Raw genomic sequence first — 26,318 nt, 5'->3', positions numbered from 1 at the left:
GTGTCCTCTTGGCCTAATTTTATCCCCCCCAATATAGATTATGGGGCGTTTACACTTGGTCGATTTAGTCGCACGACTAAATCGACTCGCTGCATTTGCCACTAAATCGAAGCAACTACGCCGAATTAGATCGATGGATGTGTTCAATTATTTCAACCACAGAAAATAGAACGTCTTTCAATTCATTGCAAGTCGATTAGTCGCCTTCGATCAACAAGCGATTAAGTTGAAGCCTCGTTTACACGGTCGATTAAGTTGAAAGTGACGTCAATTCAACTGAATCGAACGCAAATCGACTAAGTGTAAACGCCCCGTTACCTAATTCGCTTACTGGTCTTTATGTCTGTCAGTTCAAAGTAGTATAATATGGCTTTGAACAGACAGGCATAAAGAGACTCACACACAACAATTAAGTAGTATAATATGACTTAATTGTTGGCTGAGTATTTGTGTGTATTTTTTGTAAATAAAAAAGTGAAAGAGAAATATAAAAAAGCAAATGAACAAAACAAAATGTGCTTGGAACTTGCTTTAATATAGCCAAATTATCTTATTACTTAATTTCTGTCCTAGCTATTGGACACTCAATAAACTAGGGAAAATTTGATAAGAAAAGGGAAAATTTTGTATTTGTCGAGGGAAATTATCTTTGGAAACCTCCGAACACTGGAGATCCTTGATCTCTCTCTTTATTTCACAGAATCATACATAAACAATAGTACATGAAGAAAAAGAAAACTATACGTAGTGTATCAGTTGTGAAACGATATTAATTTAATGTATGCTTTTATTTTCTAGTTATGTGATGTGTTAATTATATTTATATTAGACTACAATTGTTTTAAGGTAAAGCAGAATTTTGTTTCTTTAAAGAATTTATATATATGTGTATTTTGTTAGAAAATAGTGTGTAGGTAAGTGTCGTAACAAATACGACTAGTAAGTCGTAACAGATTCATCAAAATTTATAATTGCTTTAAGAAAGTTAAGATTCAATTCCTAATAACCTTATTTTGGCATTTATTCCGAAGTTGGGCGTCCGCTTTCGTCACGTTTTTTCGCTGTTATCTCCTTTGCACACTTTTTGCAATTTGTTATTAGGTTCATTAATCCGTGCTCTTCACAAACTTTTAAAAGATTTTGCTCGTTATCAACGTATTGCTTCACAAATGTTAAAACTGCTAGTTCATTGCCCTTGTACATTCGCCATGTTGATAACATAAATGCTCATTTCTTTCGCACAATGCAACTGTTGGGTTACCTTGCGCCAAGTAGTTCCCTCCGCTCGCCATATAGTCCCATGTTTATACCCGCTTGTATATAAGAAATAAACAGGTTCTTCGAGACTCTTATATATTATCAAGCACACAAACGATCAAATTATGCACATCTTTCCTGTAAATTTTAAAAATTTCGCTGGAAACGGACGCCCAACTTTGGAATTTAACCCCTTATTTTTCACTTGAAAGTTCCTTCTGAAGCCTGGTAATGTTACCTACAGGCAATTTATCTTCACCTGTAGATGACACAGTGTCCACGCCAGCTAAATTTTTACATAGTAAATGTATTCCCGTAGTAAAAGTGTAATTGCAGTTTAGCTTATACGTAAAATACAAAAGTTTCATGTATTACGTTGTAACGTTATTAAGAGTTATATATACAAATATTTAAAATTGAATCTAATTCCCCATTTGTGTAGTACAAGGGAACACACTGGCTAGGTTAACGTATGTAAGCACTCAGGTGTTTGCGTTGGTTATGGTTTTTACAATAGAGATGAGGTGAAGTCTTAGATATTGTCAATTATTTGGAAGACGTTGCAGGTAAAATGTAAAACAAATATTTATGGATAAATATGTGAGTTCGGAATAAATAAAGTACACGTTATTAGTCTCAGGCTGTTAAGTGTTTTCATAGTGCACTTTCACCGAGTCTCAGGCTGCAGATTTACTGTCTACAACCATACATAAATGAAGGATATCTTTATAGTTTTCCCAGCAAAAGCGATCTTTAGTGTATCTTTAAACTTTGAGTGACAATTGGGACCACAAGTAAGAATTGTTTGAAAAATTTTAATTTCATTAATTTTCTTATTCTCCTATAAAAGTTTCTGCTAATTTACGATATGCGTATAAATACAGCTTCCGAATGTATGGCATGAAAACTACGGTGCAAAAACACAAATTAACTGGTGCTAGATGGCCACTAAAAAGCCCGAATGCTATCTAACCGAGTTAGGGCAGGACGAAGCTGGTGCGTCCGAAGAACACATGCGCGTAAGCGAAGTGAAAAGAAGAAAAAGAAGTAGTTTTTTGGCGATGATACAGGTTTCAATAGCTCTTATCATACTTTTACACTAGTAAGGCTCCACTTGTAAATATACAACACAAGAGTCTGCACACTTTGCACAAATATTCAGTCAGTGGGAAATAGCATTTAGTAGAGTAATCTTTTATACTTACTTATTTTGTTAGTCTTAAGTTACCTGTAATGGTTTTACACTAGTAACCCTACACTTGTAGTCTTAAAATATAACTGCATTACTTTGTATTTAATTCTGTCGCCTGCAGAAACTTACTACTTATAAGCATATTTTTTATGCGAAGCATTGGGTTTTACCTATAAATGTTCCAATGTGGTGCGCTAATACTACATCATTACCTGGAAATCAACATATTTATAAAATTTAAAGGGAAAAATCTTTTAGTAGACCAAATATGTTGTTTTCTTACCTGAGGAACACGGTAACTACGTGAAATACATTAATGAAAAGCATGGATTCGTCTATAAGATTGCCATTAACCACAGTATACAAAGTGAATTGAGGTGAAGTAAAAAATTTGAAGGCATTGTGGCAACTTATGATGCGCAACCATAGAATTGTCCGAGAATTAAGTGATTCACATATTTGTGAAATTTATTTAAGTAATGTGTTATCTTATTTTAGAATAGGAATGTGGAAGCAATAAAAACGCACCTGGATCTTTCTTGTAGCGTCCATAATGTACAAATAAGTAAGCCAACACATAAAGTAAGTGTTTCTATGCCATCTAAAGTGTTCTGCGGTGCTCGTTTGTGCATATCCACCGTCACTGGCGCGCCTATTTGATACGGACGCATTGCCGCGCGGGCCTCCTTGCTGCGTTCCTGCTGTGGCTCTGATCGGTAGTGTTCCTGCTGTGCCTTAGATAGTATTCATGCTGGCATATTTTTCTCTTAGGCAATTTATTCATATTTGATTCGTTGAATGATTCCTGTTCCGAAAGAACTGATTCCTCGCAACAGTTCATTCATTGTTCCCAGGAACCAGTTCCTCCGAAACTGAATCGGCTTAAGAATCATGGTGGTCCCTGCTGTCATCCTTTCACTAATTATTTTAATGGTTGCTTTTTCAAATAACGAAGAATTTATTACTATTCTAATTTCCTCTCTTAGAATAGTCCTAAATTAATATTTCAAATTTCAATGCTTAAGATGCTAGACCAGGAACCACCGTATTTCCCAACTCCACTGAGTTCTAGAAAAAAATTCATAAAAACTTAATACGCCTAATACGTGAATTTTTATGTAACATATCTAAATACATCAAGGAAATTCGTCTGCCGTCGGCACGAATACATTATTAATCTATCACGGATAACGAAGTCATTCAGACAGTTTTCTAATAGTGGAAAGATGAAACAGAATTCCACGAAGTCTGTAGTTATTTGAAATGTGAGGGGAATTTAGTAAGAAATTTTTACATTCTGAAAAAGATGGAAATTGTTTGGAACTAAATGGAAGAAGTGACATATTTTATTTCACACCATTTCTTCTATAGATGCGAATTTATATGTTGTTTTTCGTATATCATGGTTTGTATATTGTTTAGAACTTAGCTCAGTACAGCACATCTCTGGGTAATTTCGTCTAATTATATAACAAGTGTCATTTACATTCTTTAATTTATTACGAATACATTATTTAAATTGTTTTACTTCTAATTTTGTTCCAGATATGTAGTTTACAAATCTTACCAAGATGAATGAAGTGGAAAAGCTTGAGCACCTTTCGCTAGTTTCCAAAATTTGTACAGAACTTGAAAACCATCTGGGTTTAAATGACAAGGATCTCGGTAAGTAATAAGCACATAAGTAATTATTTATTAGATTGTTGTTAGTTGCTATACACCCTCCATTCCAAAAGAAACCGAACGTTTAAAAAAAAACAAAAAGGCAATGTACATTTTGGAACAAATCATTTTTATTAATCAATGTATTTCCCTTCTGCATCGATACACATATTTGCACGCTCCAACAAGTTGTCAAACGACTTCTCCATGTCCTTTATTGGAATGGTCTCTAGGACGGCGGTCGTCGCGTTCTCAATGGCATCAATCGATGCGTGCCACTTTCCTTTCATCGCCAAATGCAGTTTCGGGAACAGATAGAAATCGCACGGAGTGAGATCTGGTGAATAGGGCGGATGATGCAACCGAATAATGTGATTTTTGACCAAAAATTCAGTTACAAGTCGCGAACGATGTGATGGTGCATTATCGTCCAAAAGAGTCCAACTGCCGATTTCGCGATATTCGGGCCGAATACGACGAATTCTTGCCAGCAAACGCTTCATGACGCCCAAGTAAAACTCTCCAGTGACTGTCTGGCCGGGCTGAACAAATTCTTTGTGGATAATTCCTTTTGAATCGCAAAAACAATTCAGCATCACCTTAACTTTTGACTTCACCAAGCGACTTTTTTTTGGGTGTTCCTTCATCCGGCGCTCTCCATTCAGCACTTTGCCGCTTTGTTTCGGGCTCATATTCAAAACACCACGTCTCGTCACCAGTTACAATCGATTTCAAGAAGTTTCGATCCTGCCGAGCACTTTATCCTGCACGATGTCTTTGCAATGCAATGCCGCTTTGCAATGCGCAATTCGATCAACTTTTTGGTCTTCGGTGAGTTTGTGTGGTACAAACCGCGAATTAACCTTCTTAAGGCCCAAAACTTCGGTCAAAATGCGGTATGCGGTTGTTTGAGGAATGCCTAATTCCATTTCAATAACTTTCACCGGCGATTTTTTGTTATGTTTGATGAATTCACGCAGTTTTTCGATGTTTTCTTCCGATAATCCGGTTCTGGGACGGCCTGATCTTTCGTCATCATCCAGCGTCTCTCTACACGATTTGAATCGCCTGAACCACTAGTAAACTTGCGTACGGGATAGACACTCATCACCATATGCATTTTGTAGCATTTGGTGCGTTTCACTAAAAGTTTTACCCAGTTTAACACAAAACTCAATTGCAGCTCGTTGTTTGAAACTCATTTTCCGACCGATGTACACAACACACTGACAGTTGAAACGCAATAACTTTGTTGCCGTGCATCCAAATGTCATGACATTTATACCAGTTGTCAATGAGGGACTACGCCATCTACCGGTAAAATATTACAACAGATGGCACTAGTGGTACTATTTGTTTTAAAAAGTTCGTTTTCTTTTGGAATGGAGGGTGTATTAAATTCCCTCACACGAGAACTCTTAAAAGTGTATGCTAGTTACAGTGCTGCGTTTAGACACACAAGGGCTGGAAATAAATTTTAAAAAGAAAGAAAAGAAACCGAATTGTCATTCCCCAGCTTTTTTTTTTTTCCTTTCCTTGCATACGAAATTTTGGGCTTTTCTGAACTTATTGACTTTAATGAAGAAATAATAGTGCGTTCCAGCTTTCTCTTCGTATTATTACACGAAAAAGAATTTAATTATTGCATTCTGAAAAAAGGAGGGGGAAAATGTGAGAAGTTCAAGGAAAATCTATCATTCAATAGGAAAGAAAAGTGAAAATCGGTGGACGCAATTGGTTTTGCAGTTCGAATGAATTGTTTCTAAAACTACACTAGTCAACAAGGTTTCTGCCACATCAAAGAAGAATGCTGATCTTTAAGGAACTTTGGCCGCTGAATTCGAATCTGGAATCCGTTTTTCTCTATCACGCACAGTTTTCCCGTGACAGGGATTTTCGGGAAATTTCCCCAAAAATTTCCCTTTTTCTTCATTTTTGTACCTCTAGCTCGGGTACCCTTAGGTATATAAACATACAAATTATGTTCTAGGTTAGCTTGATTTATACTTAGTAAACCCTGTAAGTTTCATCTGAGTCGCATCATTCTTCATTGAGAAATAAATATATTTCTATAAGTATATGCTGTGTGTACTGTCCATTTTACCATATACAATAGGTGCAGAAAAATCACGTGTAACTTCTACGGGAATTACAATATAAGCAAGGTTTATACTTCATTGGATTTGTAATGAAACATACTTTACAATGATGTATACACCATGTCCGCCATTTTTATAAGAGGGAAATTCTAGAGGGATTTTTCGAGAAATTCTCTAAAAAAGTAGATTTTTTGTCTCGTCACTGTTCATATAGTGATACAGAAACGGGAATTGCGCCAGATTAATCCTATTGAAAAACTGATCTTTGACTCCAAAAGTATACAACAAAATTCTTAGTTTCCACGCCTTTTAAACGTTATTCAAGATAGTAAACAAAAAATTAATATTGACCTACAAAAACAAATATCAATAACTCACAATGGATCAAATGCACAACTGCTTTACCAAGTATGAAAATAAAACATTTGTACTTACAATTAATTCTTCCTTTTGTAGTGCCAGTCACTTTCTCTAACTAAAAACCAGCAGTAGTCGCCCATCATATGAGGATCCCATTTACCTTGATAATGTTGCTCCATTTTTTGAATGTCCTGATGGAATCGTTCCCCTTGTTCGTCACTTACAGCTCCTAAATTCTCGGGGAAAAATTCCAAGTGGGAATGAAGAAAGTGAATTTTCAGGGACATTCTACATCCTAACCTTTGATAGCTATCTAAAAGCTCTTGAACCAATTGACGGTAATTTTCTGCCTTATGATTTCCCAAAAATCCATACACCACTTTACTGAAAGCTCTCCAGGTGGATAGTTCATCATTATTTAACTTTGTCTCAAAGATGTTGTCCTTTAATAGTTTCCGAATTTGGGGCCCGACGAATATTCCCTCTTTTACTTTCGCGTCACTAAGTTTTGGAAACTGACTTCTAAGGTACGCAGAACCTTCTCCATTCTTGTCCATGGCCTTAACAAAGTTTTTCATTAAGCCTAATTTTATATGTAAAGGCGGCAGCAGAATTTTTTCTGAATTAACTAAGGGAGAATACTTAACATTGTGTTTCCCTGGCATATATGTTTCTCTTGGGGACCATTCTTTTTGAATGTAGTGTGATTCAGTTGCCCTACTGTCCCACAAGCAAAGAAAACAACAGTATTTTGTAAATCCTCCCTGAAGCCCCAGTAATATAGCAATGACCTTTAAATCACCACAAATTTGCGAACAGTACTTGTTATAATGTATCACAGCTAACAACACAGACAAACTTTCATAAGTTCCCTTCATCTCTACGGATTATGCCATTGGAATTGATGGTTTAGTGTTCCCATTATGTAGCAAAACAGCCTTAAGGCTTTTTTAGAGGAGTCGATAAACAACCTCCATTCTTCAGGGATGTGTTGAAAACCTAGTGCATCCATTAAACCATCTATATTTGTACAATCCGCGGCAAAAAACCTGCAACATGAGGATGTAAGTTTATTGTGAAACTACACCTAACAGCACAGGGAATGAACATAACGTCTAAGTGGAACGAATCACGCCAGGATATGCCTCGGCGTCCTCCCGTGCACACTTATTTTGGAGCAAAAGACTTCGTCATTTCACAATAAACTTATATGCTCATGTTGCAGGTTTTTTGCCGCGGATTGTACATGCACAGAGGGAATTTTGCATTATATAGTAACCTGAAAATTGTTCATGTCGGTTTCTGAAAATTAAAATTCTGGTGGTAGGAGCCAATAAATTCCATTCTTGAAGTCTTGATCCGAGCAACTCAGCTTGTTGCTTACTCAGATTTAGATCCCTCACTAAGTCATTCAGTCTGGACTGGTTAACAAAAAGAGGTGTGTTTTTGGTTGGGCTATAGTTTGAATCAAAGGAAGTTTATGGTTCGGGCAACTCATCTACTTGCTCTTCTGCTGGGGAAGATTTTTCTGACTGTGCGTATGGATCAGGGATTGGGAGTTCAGGTCCATGTGGTATGGGCTTTAGAGCGGATGGAACATTTGGGTACTCAATATTAGATTTTGTTCGTTTAGAATGACCCCAAATTTTTGTTAGACAGAAATAACAGTCTTCAGCATGACTGGTTGGTTCTCGCCAGACCATTGGCATCGCAAAAGGCATAGCTCGAGTTTTATCGCCACTTTTCCACTTAATAAGAGTAGAATAGCATGTTACACAGCACACATGGGGAGCCCACACTTTGTCTTGATCACCCACATGACACCTAAAATAGCTATAATAAGCTTGTTTTAACGTTTCTGTTAATGCACGGCGCTGACTTTTCACAGTATATTTTCCACACACGTAACAGAAAGTGTTCGGTGAGTTCATACACGCTCGCCGCGATCTCTTCATAGCGGAGAAAGAAAACAAACACGCACACGCACTTACGACCACTTGTCACAGGTAAACAACACTTCCTTATCTATTTGCCATGGACCTGACAATTTATCAGTAGAGTCCGATTTTGCGCAGCTTTATTGCATCAGCTAAACACGTGTTGTTGAACAGCTGTATCAATGCAATCACATGCCAGGTGGTAGAAAACCACAGACCTCTTACTCCATGTCGTATACTCTCATTTTTCGTATTTGTGCCTGTATGGGTAAATGATTTTTTTTTTTTTTTTTTTTTTTTTGTGCAAAGAACGCAACATTACGTCTTAAAATAAGTAGTACAAACAACATACATGCAGCTATATTTATTTCTCTAGAAATAATAATGCGATTGTTCTGAAACTTGCGAGGTTTCTTAAGTATAAATCAAAGTTGTATATGGTGTCATTTTTGTATTTATATTTCAAGGGCCAGTGGTACAAAAATTTGGAAAAAAGGTATATTTTGAGGGAATTTCTCCCCTCCCTCCCCTTGTCACGCAAAAAACTGTGGGTGATGGAGAAAAACGGATTGCACTTTCGAATTCAGCGACCAAAGTTCCTTTAGGATCAGATGTTTTCTTTCATGTGGCAAAAACCTTGTTTACTAGTGAGCTATTGATTTATTGAATTGATATAAATCTATATTCTGGCGCAATTCCCGCTTCTGTATCACTATATGAACAGTGACATGAGACAAAAAATCTATTTTTTAGGGAATTTCTCAAAAAATCCCTCTAGAATTTCCCTCTTATAAAAATGGCGGACATGGTGTATACATCATTGTAAAGTATGTTTCATTACAAATCCAATGAAGTATAAACCTTGCTTATATTGTAATTCCCGTGGAAGTTACATGTGATTTTTCTGCACCTATTGTATATGGTAAAATGGACAGTACACATAGCATATACTTATAGAAATATATTTATTTCTCAATGAAGAATGATGCGACTCAGATGAAACTTACAGGGTTTACTAAGTATAAATCAAGCTAACCTAGAATATAATTTGTATGTTTATATGCCTAAGGGTACCCGAGCTAGAGGTACAAAAATGAAGAAAAAGGGAAATTTTTGGGGAAATTTCCCGAAAATCCCTCTGTCACGGGAAAACTGTGCGTGATAGAGAAAAACGGATTGCAGATTCGAATTCAGCGGCCAAAGTTCCTTTCAGATCAGGTGTTTTCTCTCATGTGGCAGAAAAAAAGTTAAAATTTGTTGACTAGTGATTAGAGTATTTTAATGAAAATTTAATAGCGTTACTAGTATCTGGAACAAAATTGTAATTTTTATTTTGCATTTAAAGTAATACTTCAATTAAAACTTAAGATTTCTTTCGGAGCTAAAGGCATATTTTATGTAGGAGGTTATGCAAAACAAATATATCTATGTTTATACCTAATATTTATTGAAGCCGTATGAATTCGAGCGGGAAGAGGGATTTCCCATTTCAAGCTTTTTATTCCAAATATATTGCCCCAACATACAGAATAAAAGAGAAAATTCTGTAAGTATCCACCATAATGATACAGAGACATATTGTTAGAAGAAACATATTGAACAGTTTAATAGAGATTAGATTTTCCATTTGTGCACATCAAAGAAGATATTAGTCCACCAGCGAACGAGTGCGGGCGGCCGATTTTGGAACTAAAATACGAACAACAGTGTTTCTAACCGGATCACTTGTAATTAATCTATCACAGTTGTTTTTGCCCTGTTCATAATAAACCACTTCATGCATATGTTCAAGTTAAGACAAACACAATTTCAAAAGTTATGGAAGTTATTTTCAGAACATTTTAAGAAACTGAAAGAAAAAAGTACATACACCCTCCATATTAATATGACAATAACTTGCGAATAAACTAACCTCAGTGTTGTACAAAGGAACACTGAGAACTTCGTAGCATTAAAGTGTAAGGAATTCCTAATTCATCTGTTAACGAAACCTCGAAGTTCATCTTTGTGAATGAAAGTTATACTTTGGCAACTGCGATTTCATTGTTTAAAGCAAGTTCTATTGTGTAGTTTTGAGATAAGGCGTCTTCGAAATTGCTACCAATTTGGACCATGTGATCGACCGATTGACAGTACCTTCAGTAACAAATTTGCATTGAGATCATTTTCGGATGTGCTGCAAAAGACTGGTGAGAAACTGATAATCTAACCGCCTCCGAAGGAAATTTGGATCCGCCCCTAATTAAAAAGGTAGATAAAGATAACTTTCTCTGATATCTAACCTGTCATTATTTAGCATGGTTTGGTAATTTAAAAATCCAGTATTTCTACCATATTTTGAAAAAAAAAATATTTACAAGAAATAAACCCAATGTTACATTGAGACGGTAGGGGAGCCATTGAAATTTAAAGTGGGGAGCCTGACAATTGATTTCTTATAGCTCGTGAAATTCAGAAAAAATGAATTTCATATTAAAAAAGAAATACAAAATACATTTTCAGGGTAACTCTTACATTCATTATGTTGTTATAAAGTTAATGGTACTTTTGAAATTGATTAGACTGAATAGATATGTATTTAAGTAACAAAACCACTTGCGTAAGTTTTTCAAAATATCAAGTTAGAAGAACGAAGTTTGTCTTCCACTGCTATCTCATTGCTCAAAGATACCGGCGATGAAACAATTGGCCGGAAATCTACGTAGCACATTTTAGTACTTACACTTGAAATAAAAATACAGCTGTTTAAAGAGATTGATTACCTTTGTCTTTGAATTTCATATGTGCACACAGGATTTGTTAAACAAGACCGTACATCTGATATGTTTGAACTATATGCAACCTATGCTCACGGACTAAACTCAGTCTTCTGAAGTCAATCGACAAATTATTACGTATTACAGACACAAAGACAACACTAGGCCATGGGCGTCTCTGGCGGGGGGGACGGGGGGGACGCGTCCCCCCCAATATTTTGAAGTGACACAATCTAAAATTCCACTGAGATACTAGCAGTTAGATCATTTCCTTTGATGTCCCCCCCAAATTTTACATGCCAGAGACGCCAATGCACTAGGCTCCCAAGTTTCAAAATTATATGTGTATGAAAACAGATAATAGAATTAATTCTTTGTCACAAGAGACCTAGGGTCTGAAAGAAATTCAGAGGGAGTTCAAAGGGAATTTCTATACTCATAAATAAAAGTTGTGAATTTATTGTGTATTGAACCAATGATATTTATGCTTACATTACCCATACGCTGATGTTTTATCAATACTTTTATTTCACATTTACCAAAAGGCTGGATTACGATTACAATCCTAAAAGAAAGATACATTGTAATCAGGTTTTACAAGGCAATCCCGAAAGACAAGCTATCCAATCCCGTAGCCCTTTAAAACATTAAGGAAAATTTCTTCTTCACTTCCTTTTCCCCCAAAGGGTTCACATTAATCGAAACAATGAAATGAAATTTCTTTAGTTTAACGTCCCATGATTATGCTCTTTATGCTAGAGGAGACAGATGATTAATGAAAGTGAAACATTGTAAAATTAATTGTTGGGCTCTCACAGAACCACGTACAACAAAGACACATGCGCTAGCCAATAGACCAACGGAGAGAACTTCCACAGTTCTCGAGTGGAAACGTATCGGAATTCTTTCTTGGCTACAACTCAAGAAAATAATTTAGTTGTCAATCGATAGACCTACATTAAAACAAATACAAGCATCGCGAGCCTTAACTTGATTTAAACTTACAGTTACAAGATATTGCGCAAGTATCTAAGCTACCAACCCATAATTAATATTTTAGTCATTACATCTTACTACTGAGTTTTACAGGTTTCTACTGTTTTATAATGAAATCAAATAAAACGTAATCATTTTTTTAATATAATCTGCTTAATACATGGTAGAAACTCACTTGTATGCTATCTTGTTCTTAAATTGTTAATTTCCATGCATATGCCATTATCCACAATACATCTGCATTACTGCAGGAATAACCATTATTGCATTCAATAACAACTATATAATTTATGGAGTTCTTTATTAAGCGAAACAGATTAGGCTACTTATAACATGTAAACTGTAACTTTTGAAAATCGTTGGATACACTGCAGAGTGACGCTCTCCGTTCCCCTGTCCCACCGCGCTTACATAGAAACTGATGTAAACACTACACTAGCGCCCTCCACGAAAAACTGCACTAATATCCTGGTCAGGTAATAACAATCCTGTAGCCAGCAGTGCAGTCACTATGTAATAGTTAGCTACAGATCCTGTATAGGAGCAGGAAAAGGAAACTTTTTTTCTTCCACTCATAGGTATGTTCTATATATATATATATATATATATATATATATATATATATATATATATATATATATATATATATATATATATATATATATATATATACTAGCTGAATATACACATTCTTCGCATGCGGGCAGTATTTGGAAGTCAGCGCCTGTGGAAGTATTACCATTCATTTCGGCGACCGCGAAAGCTATGGAGCTGACACTAATATCGATCATTTTGGATTACTTTTGCATGTCTCGGTATACTCCTCCCTCGCTGACTCCCGGCCCGCATTCAATTGTAGCTGAATTTGCAAGCCATCGCTAATGAAAGTGTCACCATTGATCTCACCGACCGCGAAAACTATGGATTTGACACTAATATCGGTCAATTTGGATTACTTAAACATATTCCGGTAACCTCCCCTCCCTGACTCCTGGCCCGCATACAATTGTAGCTGAATTTGCATGTCATTGCTAATGGAAGTGAGACTATTGATCTCAGCAACTATGGATTTGACACTAATATCGGTCATTTTCGATTATTTTTACATGTCTCGGTTACCCCCTGCAGGTGGCTCGGTTATCTTCCCCCTCGATGACCCCCGGCCCGAATAGGGTCAGTTTGGAAGTTAATGCGATCAGAGTTTCGCCATTGATTTCAACGATCACGAAAACTATGAATCCGGCAGTAATATCGGTCATTTTCTACCACTTTTACATGTCCCGGTAAACGCCCCCCTGAGACCCCCCTGGTTCGAAATTAAAAAAAAAACGCTTTGTTTTGATCTGGGGCCTGGGACAAGGTACCCCTGACCAAAATTTGGTTACTGTCGGTCCACTCGTCTGGTCCCCAGGCCGCACACAAACTCTATTTTATATATATATATATATATAGAGAGAGAGATAGATAGATAGATAGATAATAGAAACGACGGAATTTAACGGGTTCAAAAGGCCTACCTTCTTGCTAAAATAAGGAAATAACGATGTTACAATGGATAAAATGTGGATTAAAGTAATTTAGTCCTACAATTTAGTGTCCTATATATAAGAATAATTACTGATTTTTATTTATTTTGCAAGCTGACTATTGCTCTTTCCGATAAACAGTAAATAGGTGAAACATACCAAGACAGACTTTAAATAAACAGTCATTTTCAGCATGGATATTTGAAAATTACTGCGTATAGAAACAATTATTCCAAGCTGTGTGTTAAATTCCGTAAACAATTTGCGGGAAATCACGTGAAAGGAATCAAGCTTTTGCTTTCTAAGTACATTTCAATATAAAGTGAAATATCCATCATTTTGTGCACTTTGTGCTTGAACTTAAAATCTATATTAAACACTGACATTTTTCTCTGGTTAATGCACAAAATAGATATAATATTTACATATTTACAAAGGACTTATTACTAAGTTAGCTTGATTCATCTCGTACAGAAAACAAATAACGAAGAAAATGCAATAAATAGTAGCAAAATGTAGGAATCACAGCGACTGAACGAACCGAAATTTCAGTTCGTTACAAGTGTGACATATCCAAATACACAGTTACTGAATTCGGGATTTTCAACCATTAATGTATCTTTCGTCTTCAGAATATTCCTGGAAACCTTAATGAGACTATAAATACTTTTATATTAGGCTCTGAAATTTTAAGATTAAGATTATAAAATTTAGTGTACAGAGGCTCATTCTTTTCCGTCTGAACAAATTTAAGTTGTTGCTCACTTAAGATATTCCATCTCGTTACCATCGACCCTCTTGATGTGATGGTCACTGGTATAAATCATTGCACGATAGCACAGTTTCCACTGCAGCAGTCTTCGTTGTAACTCTACCAGGGATATATGTTGTCCCAAGTCTATTTGCAGGTTTTCCAGAAGCTATTTACCGCGTGAACTCAACGTGATGAAACGCGCCGTTTAAGAAGTCCAAAAGCATGAGTAACCCATGAGACTAGCATCTGGACTCTTAATGGGAATAGTATATAAGTATCAGTCTCAGCTATCGTGCGTGTTGGAAGTCGAGTGATGTTTTGGTCGTGTAACTTGGAAGCTTTGTTCCTGTTCCAAACGGTGGGTATCGTCGCCATTCAATGCTGGTATTGGTTTATTATAATTGGGATAGATGTTCTTGTTATATATATATATATATATATATATATATATATATATATATATATATATATATATATATATTATTTTTTATTTATTTATTTATTTATTTATTTATTTTTTTATTTTTTTATTTTTTTTTTTTTTTTTTTTTTTTTTTTAACCTGATGAATCTTGAGCTACCCTCTGTGCCAAAAGCCAGTAACGAGCATAAAACATTTCGAGAAGCTTCCTTTTCATCAATACACGTCGATCTTTTTCATTAACACCTGTGTAGGCAATGTCCCGATTTTGTTGGTGATGATTATGGAAGAGGCTGCTGTACGTAGTGTTTGATTATAACACCAATAGTGGCCCGTTCTACTACAAAGCCATTGTTCCATCACTGTCCGACTAAGCGGGAAATGCTAAAAGTTATAGGGAATAAAGTCATGACGTACTCTAAAAGCAGTTTTCTTTTCGGTGGTATTTTCCCCACTATAACACCTTCAATCTGCTACACAATAACTAAGAGACTAATGCTGGAGTGCGTATAGTTTTATTGCTCCTCGAAACCCGGGTTAATAGATATCGCTGTCTGCAAGTTTTACGGATATAAACGGATCAGCCTCGTTTTAATTGTTATATACTGTGCTTTGTACTGTATCAGTGTGATGCATATATTTTTATACTATATGTGCACTTGATTTTTGTTTCCTTTATATAGACTATATCGAATTAGAACCAAAGGAATTTCGAAAGTGTGCATAACAAATTGTCTAAGTATCCAAAAGTTGGCACTAATTTATATATAAATAATTTAATTTTTCTTTTTTCGCTGACCAATTTGCTAATCTTTTAATTAATTTATTTTTTTGAAGCTGAGTTCATAATTGCTTTGGCAGAAGAAAACGATACATTCGATAAGTTCAAGAAAGTATTAGAAGAAAATGGAGCAGAATTTTCTGTAAGTATTTTCTTGCTTTTCTTCTAATTATTTCTTTGTTATATTTATTATTAAAAGCTGCTTTGATCCAAGTTATTCTGAGTTGGTGCGAATTAAAAAAAATAGCAAACTGAATGAATGAAAAAAAAAAAAAACAGTGGTAGTTCTTCAAGTGTATTAAAGGAATTATATGTTACATATGAAATTATTTATTTTCCTTTCACACGAACTAAAATCATTATATAGCATATATTTTGGGTTTCTGTCCGAACTTGTTAGTGCAAAGCAATTTAAATGTTGTCTTGTAAATGAACTCAAAAGGTCTTCTTGCTTTACTATGTTCTAATACTGATTCATCAAATATAATTTAATCGACAAATTTTCGCTGACAGCTGTTTATCAATGTGTACTCTGGACAAAAGCTACATAACACCATTGATTTTCATTGTCGTTACCAGCCTTAAAAGAAGAAGTACAACGACTTAAGATTGGTATTATGTTAATATGTTAATGCATATAGTTATTGCCTGGAAAACTACTTGGAACTATTGTTTATAGAAATGCAAGGGCAAAAAAATAAATAAATAAATAAAATTCTGCCGCCTTGAAAATTTTGGGCTTTTTTAAATATTTCAGTTTTTGAATTCTCATCATTCAGTATGTGCCACCTTTCTTTTTTCATTATAACTCGTACAAATATTTAATTATTGAATTCTGAAGGAAAGAAAAGAGTTCTGAATAAAATAAAGAATCAGGAAAAATCGATCATTTGATAGGAAAGAAAATAGACAAATCAGTGGACTCAATTGGTTTTCTAGTTCCAACGAATTGTTTATAAAGGCATTAGATAAACGTTCAACTATAAAAATGTTTTAGCATTTCGTTTAGAAGAAAAAATGTGGTGATTAACCCTCACGTTACTGAATTTGTCAACCCTCGTTAGTCGCCAGCGGCCAGTAACAGAAACTGCAGCGCGGCGATCGCTTAATGCTCCCGGTTTCACTCGTGCATTTGACGAAAGAGCGTTTGACGTTCTTTCTTTGTTGTAGTTTAGTAATGAGTGCATCTAAGTGAAGCTAATCAGTTAGTTAATAAGATGCCGTACTGTTTTGCTCCTGAATGTAAGCTAGGGTATAAGAGTTCTAGTAAAATAAAATGTTCCTTTTTTCCTTCCCAGGACAAGAGCATATTTCGTAAATAGTGCAATACTAATCCAAGGAAGGACAAATAACTGAATTTGTTCCCATGTGTAATGTGAATTTGTTTATACTATGAAAGATGTCAAATTTGTAATAAATAGGATATACCGCACTTAAAAACAGATACTTTTCCTCACATTTTCCCAAAATTTTCACATTACTTGTTGATCGACAAAATAAACAGAAAGCCCCAGCTGTAAGATAATAGTCTTCTCTCTGTGAATAAATTACTCATTAGAACAGTCTTCCACAATTACATCGAGTTCTTCACTAGTGAATCTTTCCAGAAACAACAACTCTCTCAGAAACTTATATGTATATATATGAAAAATATTGCCATTTAGCTTCACGGTATTTATACTATGGTGTAGTACATGACAAATAATGATAATAACTTTTATGAACTAAAAATTTTTGAATACAAATCGAAATTACAGATTGAGAGGAACACATTAGAAGTGTAACTAACCGAACATCAAAAACTGATCAGGGCAATTTAACAATAAGAATTGTAATTGTATCTTTTTAGTTGGAAAGAAAATTTTACACAATAGCTATAAAGTCCGGCAGTGCTTTGCAGATTTATTTGTGTTTATTGAAAACATGATTTTGCCAGCCGTAATAGTTAGACGAAGAAAAGTGTATTTAGTGTAGTGTAGTATGTAAAATTGTTTTATATCCTACTTTTACTAATAATTACTTTCAAAACCTAATCTTAGTATTCAGCCATAGAAAATCATATAATAGGACCGAAGGATAATATAGTAAAACCTCCCTAACGGATCTTTCAATAATGGACATTTCTGTTACATGGATAAATATTTTTGTCCCGGCAAAAATGTATGCATTGTTATGAGACAGAATTCTCCAGATTACGGGCATGGTCGGTCTTCTTCCTCTCCCCTCCCCCATGGTTTTAGAAACCTGTTCATAGCGGAAGGGGATTATTCTCAGTTCTCAGTACGAATTTTGCACAGGAAATTCTTTCTATTTGAAAATAAATGTTCAGTTGACCCCTTCATCTGCCGGAACGTAATTGCAATCGATACCTTCCGATGCATAGAACACGCGTGTGAAGGAACCAGAGTGGACAGTCGGACAGAAATACCTGTGTGGGGAAGGTTTACACGGCAGACAACTGTTGCACACTTAGCCGTTACGATTGGTGTGTTCTGTCTACATTGTTAGTCTTTAGTATTTTTTTATTGCTTTACTCTTGTAGTACAGACAGTAGGCGAATCAAGTATTTTTTTTTTCAAGGGATAACATGTACTTTAGGAGAATTCTTATATAGCATCAGTGTGTTGTATATTTTGCAGTTCACACGAACATAAACACCTTCGCCATTGATACTTTTGTCTCGCTAAAGAGGGAATTTCGCCTCATTTCCTCAGTCGGACACGGACAATATCTCGATATAAGCGTTTATTTACATTTATAACTGACTTGTTTATTACTGTATGTTACACAATTACCACATGATCGTGAGTAATTTGAATTTGCATAACCTCTATATTGGAACACTTCTCGTTTACAGACAAATAATTGTGTCCCATCGGTGTCTGTTATTCATAGATTTCACTGTAATTGTTTTCTTTTAAAAGTGTAACACATAAATATTTTAATTGTTTTCTTTTAAAAGTGTAACACATAAATATTTCATTTGAAATTTGTTTCGTACACTATTTTATTTTTTCTTAAATAAAATTGGCATTATATTTCCTGTTGTAAATTGTTGTACGTATTTTTATCTGTTACAGGACTCATTTATTGCGAATCTGCTGCGAATTATTCAACACATGAAGCCCAAGAAGAAGTCGAAATCTTCTAAAGAAACAGAGAAAGTGAAGACTGAGAAAGATGTTTTGGCTGAAAAGTTTCCAGGTTTGGCCATCCCCAATGATCCATCAGTTCGGAAGATGTTGGACGATGATGTCCACCTTAAGATATCGAAAAGAAAAGGTGATGATGACGGGGAGGATGTGGTTAATGATGCAATGGCTGCTTTAGAAGCTTTAGCTCCGTCTCAACAAACGTAAGATCATTGTTTCCTGTTAAGTTATAATTAGTAATATAATTTATTATCTTTGCTGTTGAAGAATTTATTGCATTTGATATACGTACAGTAACAAATCGTATTTTGTGTCTAGCAGTCAAATTCATTATCATAATGAGGCATTCATCATCATAATTCCACATTATTATATTTTGTATAGACATTTCCAAATTGATGCTTCTTGCCTCTTCGTGGCTGGGGGCGCGATGGCTCAGTGGTAGAGCGTTCACCTCCGGTGCTTGGGGTTCCTGGTTCGATCCCAGCTCGCGCCATGTGGGCTTTGTGGTGGACAAACACCGTGCTCGTGAGTTTCCTCCCGTTTCGGCCCATTTTCTTCATTCCACCATTTGATTCATTTCTCATCTTCACCGTCTCCTTTAGTCTAACCGCCATAACCGTGGGACGTAAAACTTATGTTCGATGTTTGATTAGATACTAACCCTCGGATGAAAACCCAAGTAGTGATTCGCATCCTGCTTTAAGCTTTAGGACCAGAAATGCAGGGAATCGAAAAGAAACTTTTTTTTTTTTTTTTTTTTTTTTAGAGAGAGAGAGAGGGGGGGACTATTTTTCTTCACTAACTTTTTGCCTGGGGAAATTAAACATTTCAATTTTAATGAAGAAATGACAGTATGTTCCACCTTTCTTTTCCCATTATAACATGAGAGAGCATTTAATTATTCTGAAGAAAGAAAATAAGAAAATGAAAAATCAAGAATCAAAGAAAATCGGTCATGTGATAGTTATGTGATAGAAAAGAAAAAGGGCACTGAGTTTTCTAGTTCCAACGAATTAGCAGAACTATTAGAGTATTGTTCAATGAAAAAAATTTTAATAAAATGTATAATGGTGTTCAATAACTGTTCTAAAAATGTAATAGTTAGATTTCATGGAACAATTTATCAATTACAGTTTATGCAAAAACTGGAACTTCAGTTACGTATTTGTTCCATGTATGCTCCTCCATAGTAAATATATCGTATTCCACGTAAGTTATTGAGGCCACTAAAATTCAAGGGGAAAGGAAGCTTAAGGAGCTATCCACAAGATTCCTATATCAAACACATTGACACGATACAACAACAACAACAAAAAAAAAAAAAAGTATATAATAATGAACTTTTTATTACCATATTAACTAGAATCATGACGAAAATGATCATCTGTGGTTTTTGATTTTGTAATCTAGACTACTACTAAAATATTTGAAGCTCACAATAACATATTTTCTGAACGGAAAATGAAATGTAAGTGAACTTTTATGTCAAAACAAAAATGTTTTTTTATTTGTTTTTTTTAGTTTAGTGTAGAGATCATGATGGCTCAGTGGCAGAGGCTCACCTCTGATGCGAGGTATCCCTGGTTGGATTCCGGAACATGTGAGTTTGTGGTGAATAATTTCGTGTCCATCGGTTTTCTCGAGTTCTCCCGTTTCGTTCCACGTTCATAATGATTCATTTCTATTAATCATTCGTCACTTTAAATCTGGAGGGCATGACATAGGACGTCAAATTAAAATTTTCATATTTTTGGTTTATTTTTTCTTGCCTTCCAATGTGAGTTTGGCAACTCGTAAAACACATGTGACAAGATGTAAAACTTTCACACACTTGGTTATGTGGTAGGCAACCAAAATGACACTATGATATGTTGGGTTGCTTAACTTGTACTTGGTGGCAACCAATGCAGTGCCAGTTTGAAAACCATTCAAGATAGCCATCCGTGGATTAGGCATAGGACTTGCAACTACTAAATGTTGTGCAGAATTCATTACAATAAAAGGTATAAGAAAGCAAATATTCAGTTTTTCTTCTAAAAAGCCGGCTTTTTATAGAGAAAATCTCTGTCCCCTTCAAAGAACCTTTCTTTTCTTCGCTGTTTAGATTCCTTTTTACGAAAGAGAGACATGTTAAATTCCAATCAATCAGCCAGATATAATGATTCTTTGAAGTAATATTTTCTTAACATTAGCCCGTGAGAATATCTTGTCTCACTACATATTTTATTCAATAAGATCGGAATGAATTGCTTAATTTGAATATCTGAATAAATCTCTGACCAAACTGATCCAGTAACGACACAAGTATTGAGAAACGATTGTATGGATTTGCACTTTTGGCGACTGTACAAATTGCACTCTAGTAACGCTGATACACTAATACACTACCGATTATAGTTCTCTATCACATTTATGTCTTACCACAACCTAAGGCTGAGAAGTGAGATTTTCTATGCATATATTTTCAAATGGTATTCTTGTTTCCTTAATCAACAACTCACAAGTTACTTCATCGTTACTTACATTTGTCGTTTGTTTTTATGTAACTGAAGAGATTAGTTGTGGTGTCTCGTTTCTTTGTCGTGTAGCTGTTCTGCTACCAGAAGTTTCCATCTTAATTTACAGTAATTCTCCTTTTCATTTTTAAAATAATTATATAAAAGTTGTGTGATTCTGATTCAAACTCTTTATCAGTTTGTGCAAAGCAGTTCTGCTTACCTGTAACCTAACTATTCTTTAAAATCAATGTATATATATATATATTATATATGTGGCGCCTTATCTTGTGTCAAATAGAAATCATTCATGTTTCACTAGTGGTAGGATTGCCGTGGGTTGCCCACTCCTTGCTACAGAAATAAGTCAAGGGGTTTGTTGTATGACTGGATAATTAAGATACGACAAAGGTGTCACTTTGACTTACATAAAAGTATTGACACTGAAAAAAAAAAAAAAAAAAAAACGAACATGTGTACTCATTAGAGTACACACAGAGTACGCGTGCTAACCAGTCGGCTACGCGAAGCTTCCTCATTGCTATATGGTTAGCGTACACACCTTTGATGTGGAAGACTCGGGTTCGATTAAACAAATCTAAAAAAATAAAAATGGTCAAGTAACTCTCATTGGATCATGTCATACAAGGTGTTTCAAAACAACATCGACAACGTTTGGGAGGTGATTCCTGACACCAAGCTAAGACAAAAAGTATAGACCAACTTGGGTGCACAAATGCTTCCTTTCGGAGTTTTAGGCTGCCGAGAACATGAAAAAGTGAACTTTAAAAGCCCATAGCTCCAAAACTATGGGACCTACCGTAGTCGGGTTAAGACTTCACTTAGGAACTAGTATGTGCCATATCCAAATATCCAAGTTTCAGAATCCTGCCGTACTTCCGAAACAGTTTTTATAAAGGTAGTTGGTTAGTACTTCAATTAAATGCCCTTAGCCAAACTCCCTCTATAAAAATTGTTCTGTGAGTACCTTAGGATTCTGAAACATTTATTTTTGGGTAGGGCACATATTAGTTAATAAGTGAAGTCTTGACCCGACTACGGTAGGTCTCATAGTTTTGGCTGTTTTCGGCAGCCTATAACTCCGAAAGGAATCATTTGTGCACCCAAGTTGGTCTGTGGTGTCAGGAATCACCTCCCAAACGTTGTCGGTGTTGTTTTGAAACAGCTTGTATAAATTGACATGTAAATACGTTTCCTTGTATTTTCCTTGAGGTTCCTTCCGTTGGAATTGTAAACAAGAATTGCAGTTCTCTCTTTCATTGTGTCAACGCAAAACATAACCATTGGAAGTTCCATATGTAGCTTATGTCTTTGGAACCTGGCGGAAATACGTCATACTTGATCCATCCATTGATATACTCATTTTGTTTGCAGTCTCAAATTTGCTATTCCTCCCATGACAAATTTAACATCTAATAGTAGAATGTGTTACCAGTTTACAAGGTATACATTTATCTGCTTTCTGTTTTCTCATAAACCTTAACAAAACTAATTTATTCTTCTGCTATTCAACAACCTAATTAGTTAAAACTTCATTCCCATACTTACGCTCAGCTTTTCGACAAATCTCATTCACGTAGACAATATACAACAGAAAACTGCAAGACTCTGTAACATATTGTCTTTCTTTCTTAAAAATTTCTTGAATATCCAATGATTATAAAATTCATTACTCATTAGAACACAAAGTTCTCCTTTGTGTCTGTTCGGTATAGTTCTTGCAGATTGGGAGTCAGCTATTTTTACAACTTAAAAGCAGAATACACCAGTTAATGTGGTGTCACGATGAAGTCATGCATTATTCCTATTATTTTATTAGTTATACTTGAGTATAGTATTATTATGTTAATTTCTATCTTGTTATTGTTTCTCATAGTGTCGTTAATTTCATACATTTGTTTTATAGTAAAATTATACTTCTAGTGACTGTTTTGCGTAAGAGGACATGTATCCTTAGCTCATTAACATAATTTAATTATATTTCGCTTTGTTTATTATTGTTTAGAAACAAGAACGAACAGATAAGAGATAATTTTATTTAAAGAACAGTTAAGTATTGGTCGTCACTGTTTGATCTTTGTTTATTATTTTTGTTATCAGTTTTTTGACAAGCTTTTATAATTTTGGAAGTTTCGTAACACGTTTCTTGTAAGCTTAGATAAGAGCCCTTTCAGCCATGTCACAGTGTACCGTCATCTAATCGTTTAATTTGTACTACTTTTAAAACTGATAGTGTGAACCAACTTTGTTCTTTATGTGTTTAAGACTTTCCGTGAACGTTTCAGCCACTTATTCCATGAACTTTATCGACAGGTCAGCTTACATGAAGATTGAATCACTTAGGCATAAGGGTTATAAAACTGAACAATTGACCTCTTAATAAACTTGTTTTTGTTAATAAAATTTTTAAAAAATGCAGAGCTTTCTTGATGAAAGTACTGGAGTTTAAGTGATCTTCTATGGACACAAACTATTCGTAATCTTCACTTAAGCTCTATTTCTTCATTTTTTGAAGATATTTTTGTACTTAACAGAATATCTATGCAAAGAGTGAAGGGAAAAATTTACAACTATTCATAATTGATAGTATAACAACTATTTATGCAATGAAATTACATGTCAGTTTTCTTTTTACGTTAAGAAATTGTGTATAGACGATTTTGAATTTCCGATGGATTCATGTGAGTGACTTAACGTGTAGAAAAAGGTCTCTGTTGGCTGAAACTCTTTAGGAAAACTTTTCAAGACATAATAAACAAGGTAGGTTCACACTACTAGATTTTAAAATAGTATTAAAAATGCGTTAATTAGTTTCATTAAACAAATGTTTAATAGGTGTTAACGTCGATTACGGGGATGAAATTATTTGCTGTAAGAAATCAGTGCGGAAATTACGTAAGATGCATCAGCTTATAAGTAGAAACCCCTCTTCAAATACATTGTAGCGATTGTGTATACAGGTTTGTTCAAATAAACGAAGCCACTTACCACTCGATAGAAGACCGTATTCTCACGACTATACGTACGATAATTTAGTAATGTGGTTCGAAATAGGAATCTGATGGCTCCGGGTATCATAGATGGTAACATTTTTCCTTTAATGTGAACGGTCCCGGGTTAGATTCCCGGTTGGGACACTCGGTCGAAAATGTATTACAGGTTTTCCAGGCCAGCAATCCTGAGCGAGGTTTTTCTTGAGTTTTCATCATTCACGTCAGGCAAATGCCGACATGGTACCTAACATTCATGTAGGTCCTAGACCGCTTTCTTCCTCTTCTTCCTTTATCACTTCCCCGGGGACGTGCTCGCCGAGGGATGTCATACGTGACGGGCTTAAGGCTGTAGATATCGGTAATGCCCATATATATATATATATGTAAAATCGAAATAGGAAACTAAAGATGACAAATGTATGCGTTATGTACTTCCATTTATGGATAAGAGTGCAGGGCCTTTTAAAGATAGATGAGTCGCCAAGATTTTTTGAGCAAATAGTGTGCGTATCATCGCTAGTAAAAAGTACGTCCTATTCCGTACATTGTCTTCTGCCATTGGTGGGGTCGGTGACGTGATCCTGTAATTGAGCTCTCTTGGAGGAGAGATAGTGTGGTGGGAAACACCCTATACCCACCTTGTGAGGGTTGATCATACATGATTGTTTGTGCATCCACCAGGTTAACCGGGTTCAAGGCCTGATCGTTGTTCAGAGCCCACATTGCATAAGAGCAAGAAACACAAAAGCTCAGCTCGCCACTCTTGTGGATAAATTTTGAGTCCAGGCCGGGGAAAATAACCATACTCGAGAGCCAGTTTCCTTTTCCCTTTTGAGGTGACGATTTACTAAATGTTCACTCATGTCCAAAATGATTGTCGCATATCTATAACGTGTCTTCTTGAAAGAAAATGATTTGATAATGATTTTGCAGGGTATTTTTAATACTAATACTTGGTAAATTTCATAGGAAAAGAATTAAAAATACGACAGTTAGAATGAGTAAAACAAAATGTTGCTGAATGGACAAGAAAATTTTATTTTCGTTTTATTGTTCTATTTACTGCTCTTTTGACATGAAATTTGCCACATACCATACATGTCTTTGCCAATTATACACATACTAACATTATAAAAAATACCGGGCAAATTCGTTATCTAATTATATTCCTACAATAACATATTTATAGATATGCGACAATAATTTTGGACATGAGTGTAGATAAATCTTATATATATATATATATATATATATATATATATATATATATATATATATATATGTGTGTGTGTGTGTGTGTGTGTGTGTGTGTGTGTATATATATATATATATTGGCTTCTTGTTTCACGTGTCTAGGCGTATTCGAACTTGAGCTACGAACGTTTGAACGTAACTGGAACGTGCGTTTTTCTAAAAATGAGGCTAGTATCAACAACTTTACCGTCAGGAATGGGATTCGGAACCAAAAGGTTGAACAACTTATTTTCACAGTTAAAAGTCAAGTCTTGACTCAGGTATATTGTGAGGTTACACTGTTTGTTATACATCCCGGCGGAAGCTCATGTGGTTCGGATTCCACGTTAATCAGTAGGTCAACGTCTCATATAGCCTCGATGCTAAACTTAACTCTTTGTTACACGTGGAGTTAATGATAAAAAAAAATCATGCATTTTTCATTCTTATTTGCGGACCGGCTGAAGCATTCGCAGGCCGCCACTTGACCATTAGTGCTGTAGAGTATTAACATGTTCTCTTTTGTTAATAAACTTGAACGCATATTGTAATATTTGTTTCTAAATTATTGGCAAGTAAGCATGTGAGGTAGGGTGAATTTTCGTTAGTCCTTGTATATAGCATCGTGCAGTTTTACGTAGCGCCATCGGCTTATGTAGGTTTGGTTCTTAGATCATCCCG

At 35.3% G+C, this 26,318-nt stretch overlaps 1 protein-coding gene across 1 annotated transcript in view; it reads left to right on the top strand.

Moving 5' to 3' along the window:
* The first annotated feature begins 681 nt into the window (after window positions 1–681).
* The window catches only part of pea (ATP-dependent RNA helicase pea), a 74,923-nt gene continuing 49,286 nt past the window's right edge, over window positions 682–26,318 (top strand). The window contains exons 1-4 of the mRNA XM_081739643.1: window positions 682–846; window positions 3,995–4,114; window positions 15,797–15,882; window positions 18,821–19,095. Coding sequence (XP_081595769.1) covers window positions 4,021–4,114; window positions 15,797–15,882; window positions 18,821–19,095 — 455 coding nt within the window. The 5' untranslated portion in view covers window positions 682–846; window positions 3,995–4,020. The remainder of the gene's footprint in view (window positions 847–3,994; window positions 4,115–15,796; window positions 15,883–18,820; window positions 19,096–26,318) is intronic.

Source organism: Thermobia domestica, chromosome 15, assembly GCF_964235325.1.
Source record: "Thermobia domestica chromosome 15, izTheDome1.hap1.1, whole genome shotgun sequence".
Classification (NCBI taxonomy): domain Eukaryota; kingdom Metazoa; phylum Arthropoda; class Insecta; order Zygentoma; family Lepismatidae; genus Thermobia; species Thermobia domestica.
This window is presented reverse-complemented; position numbering and strand designations above follow the sequence as displayed.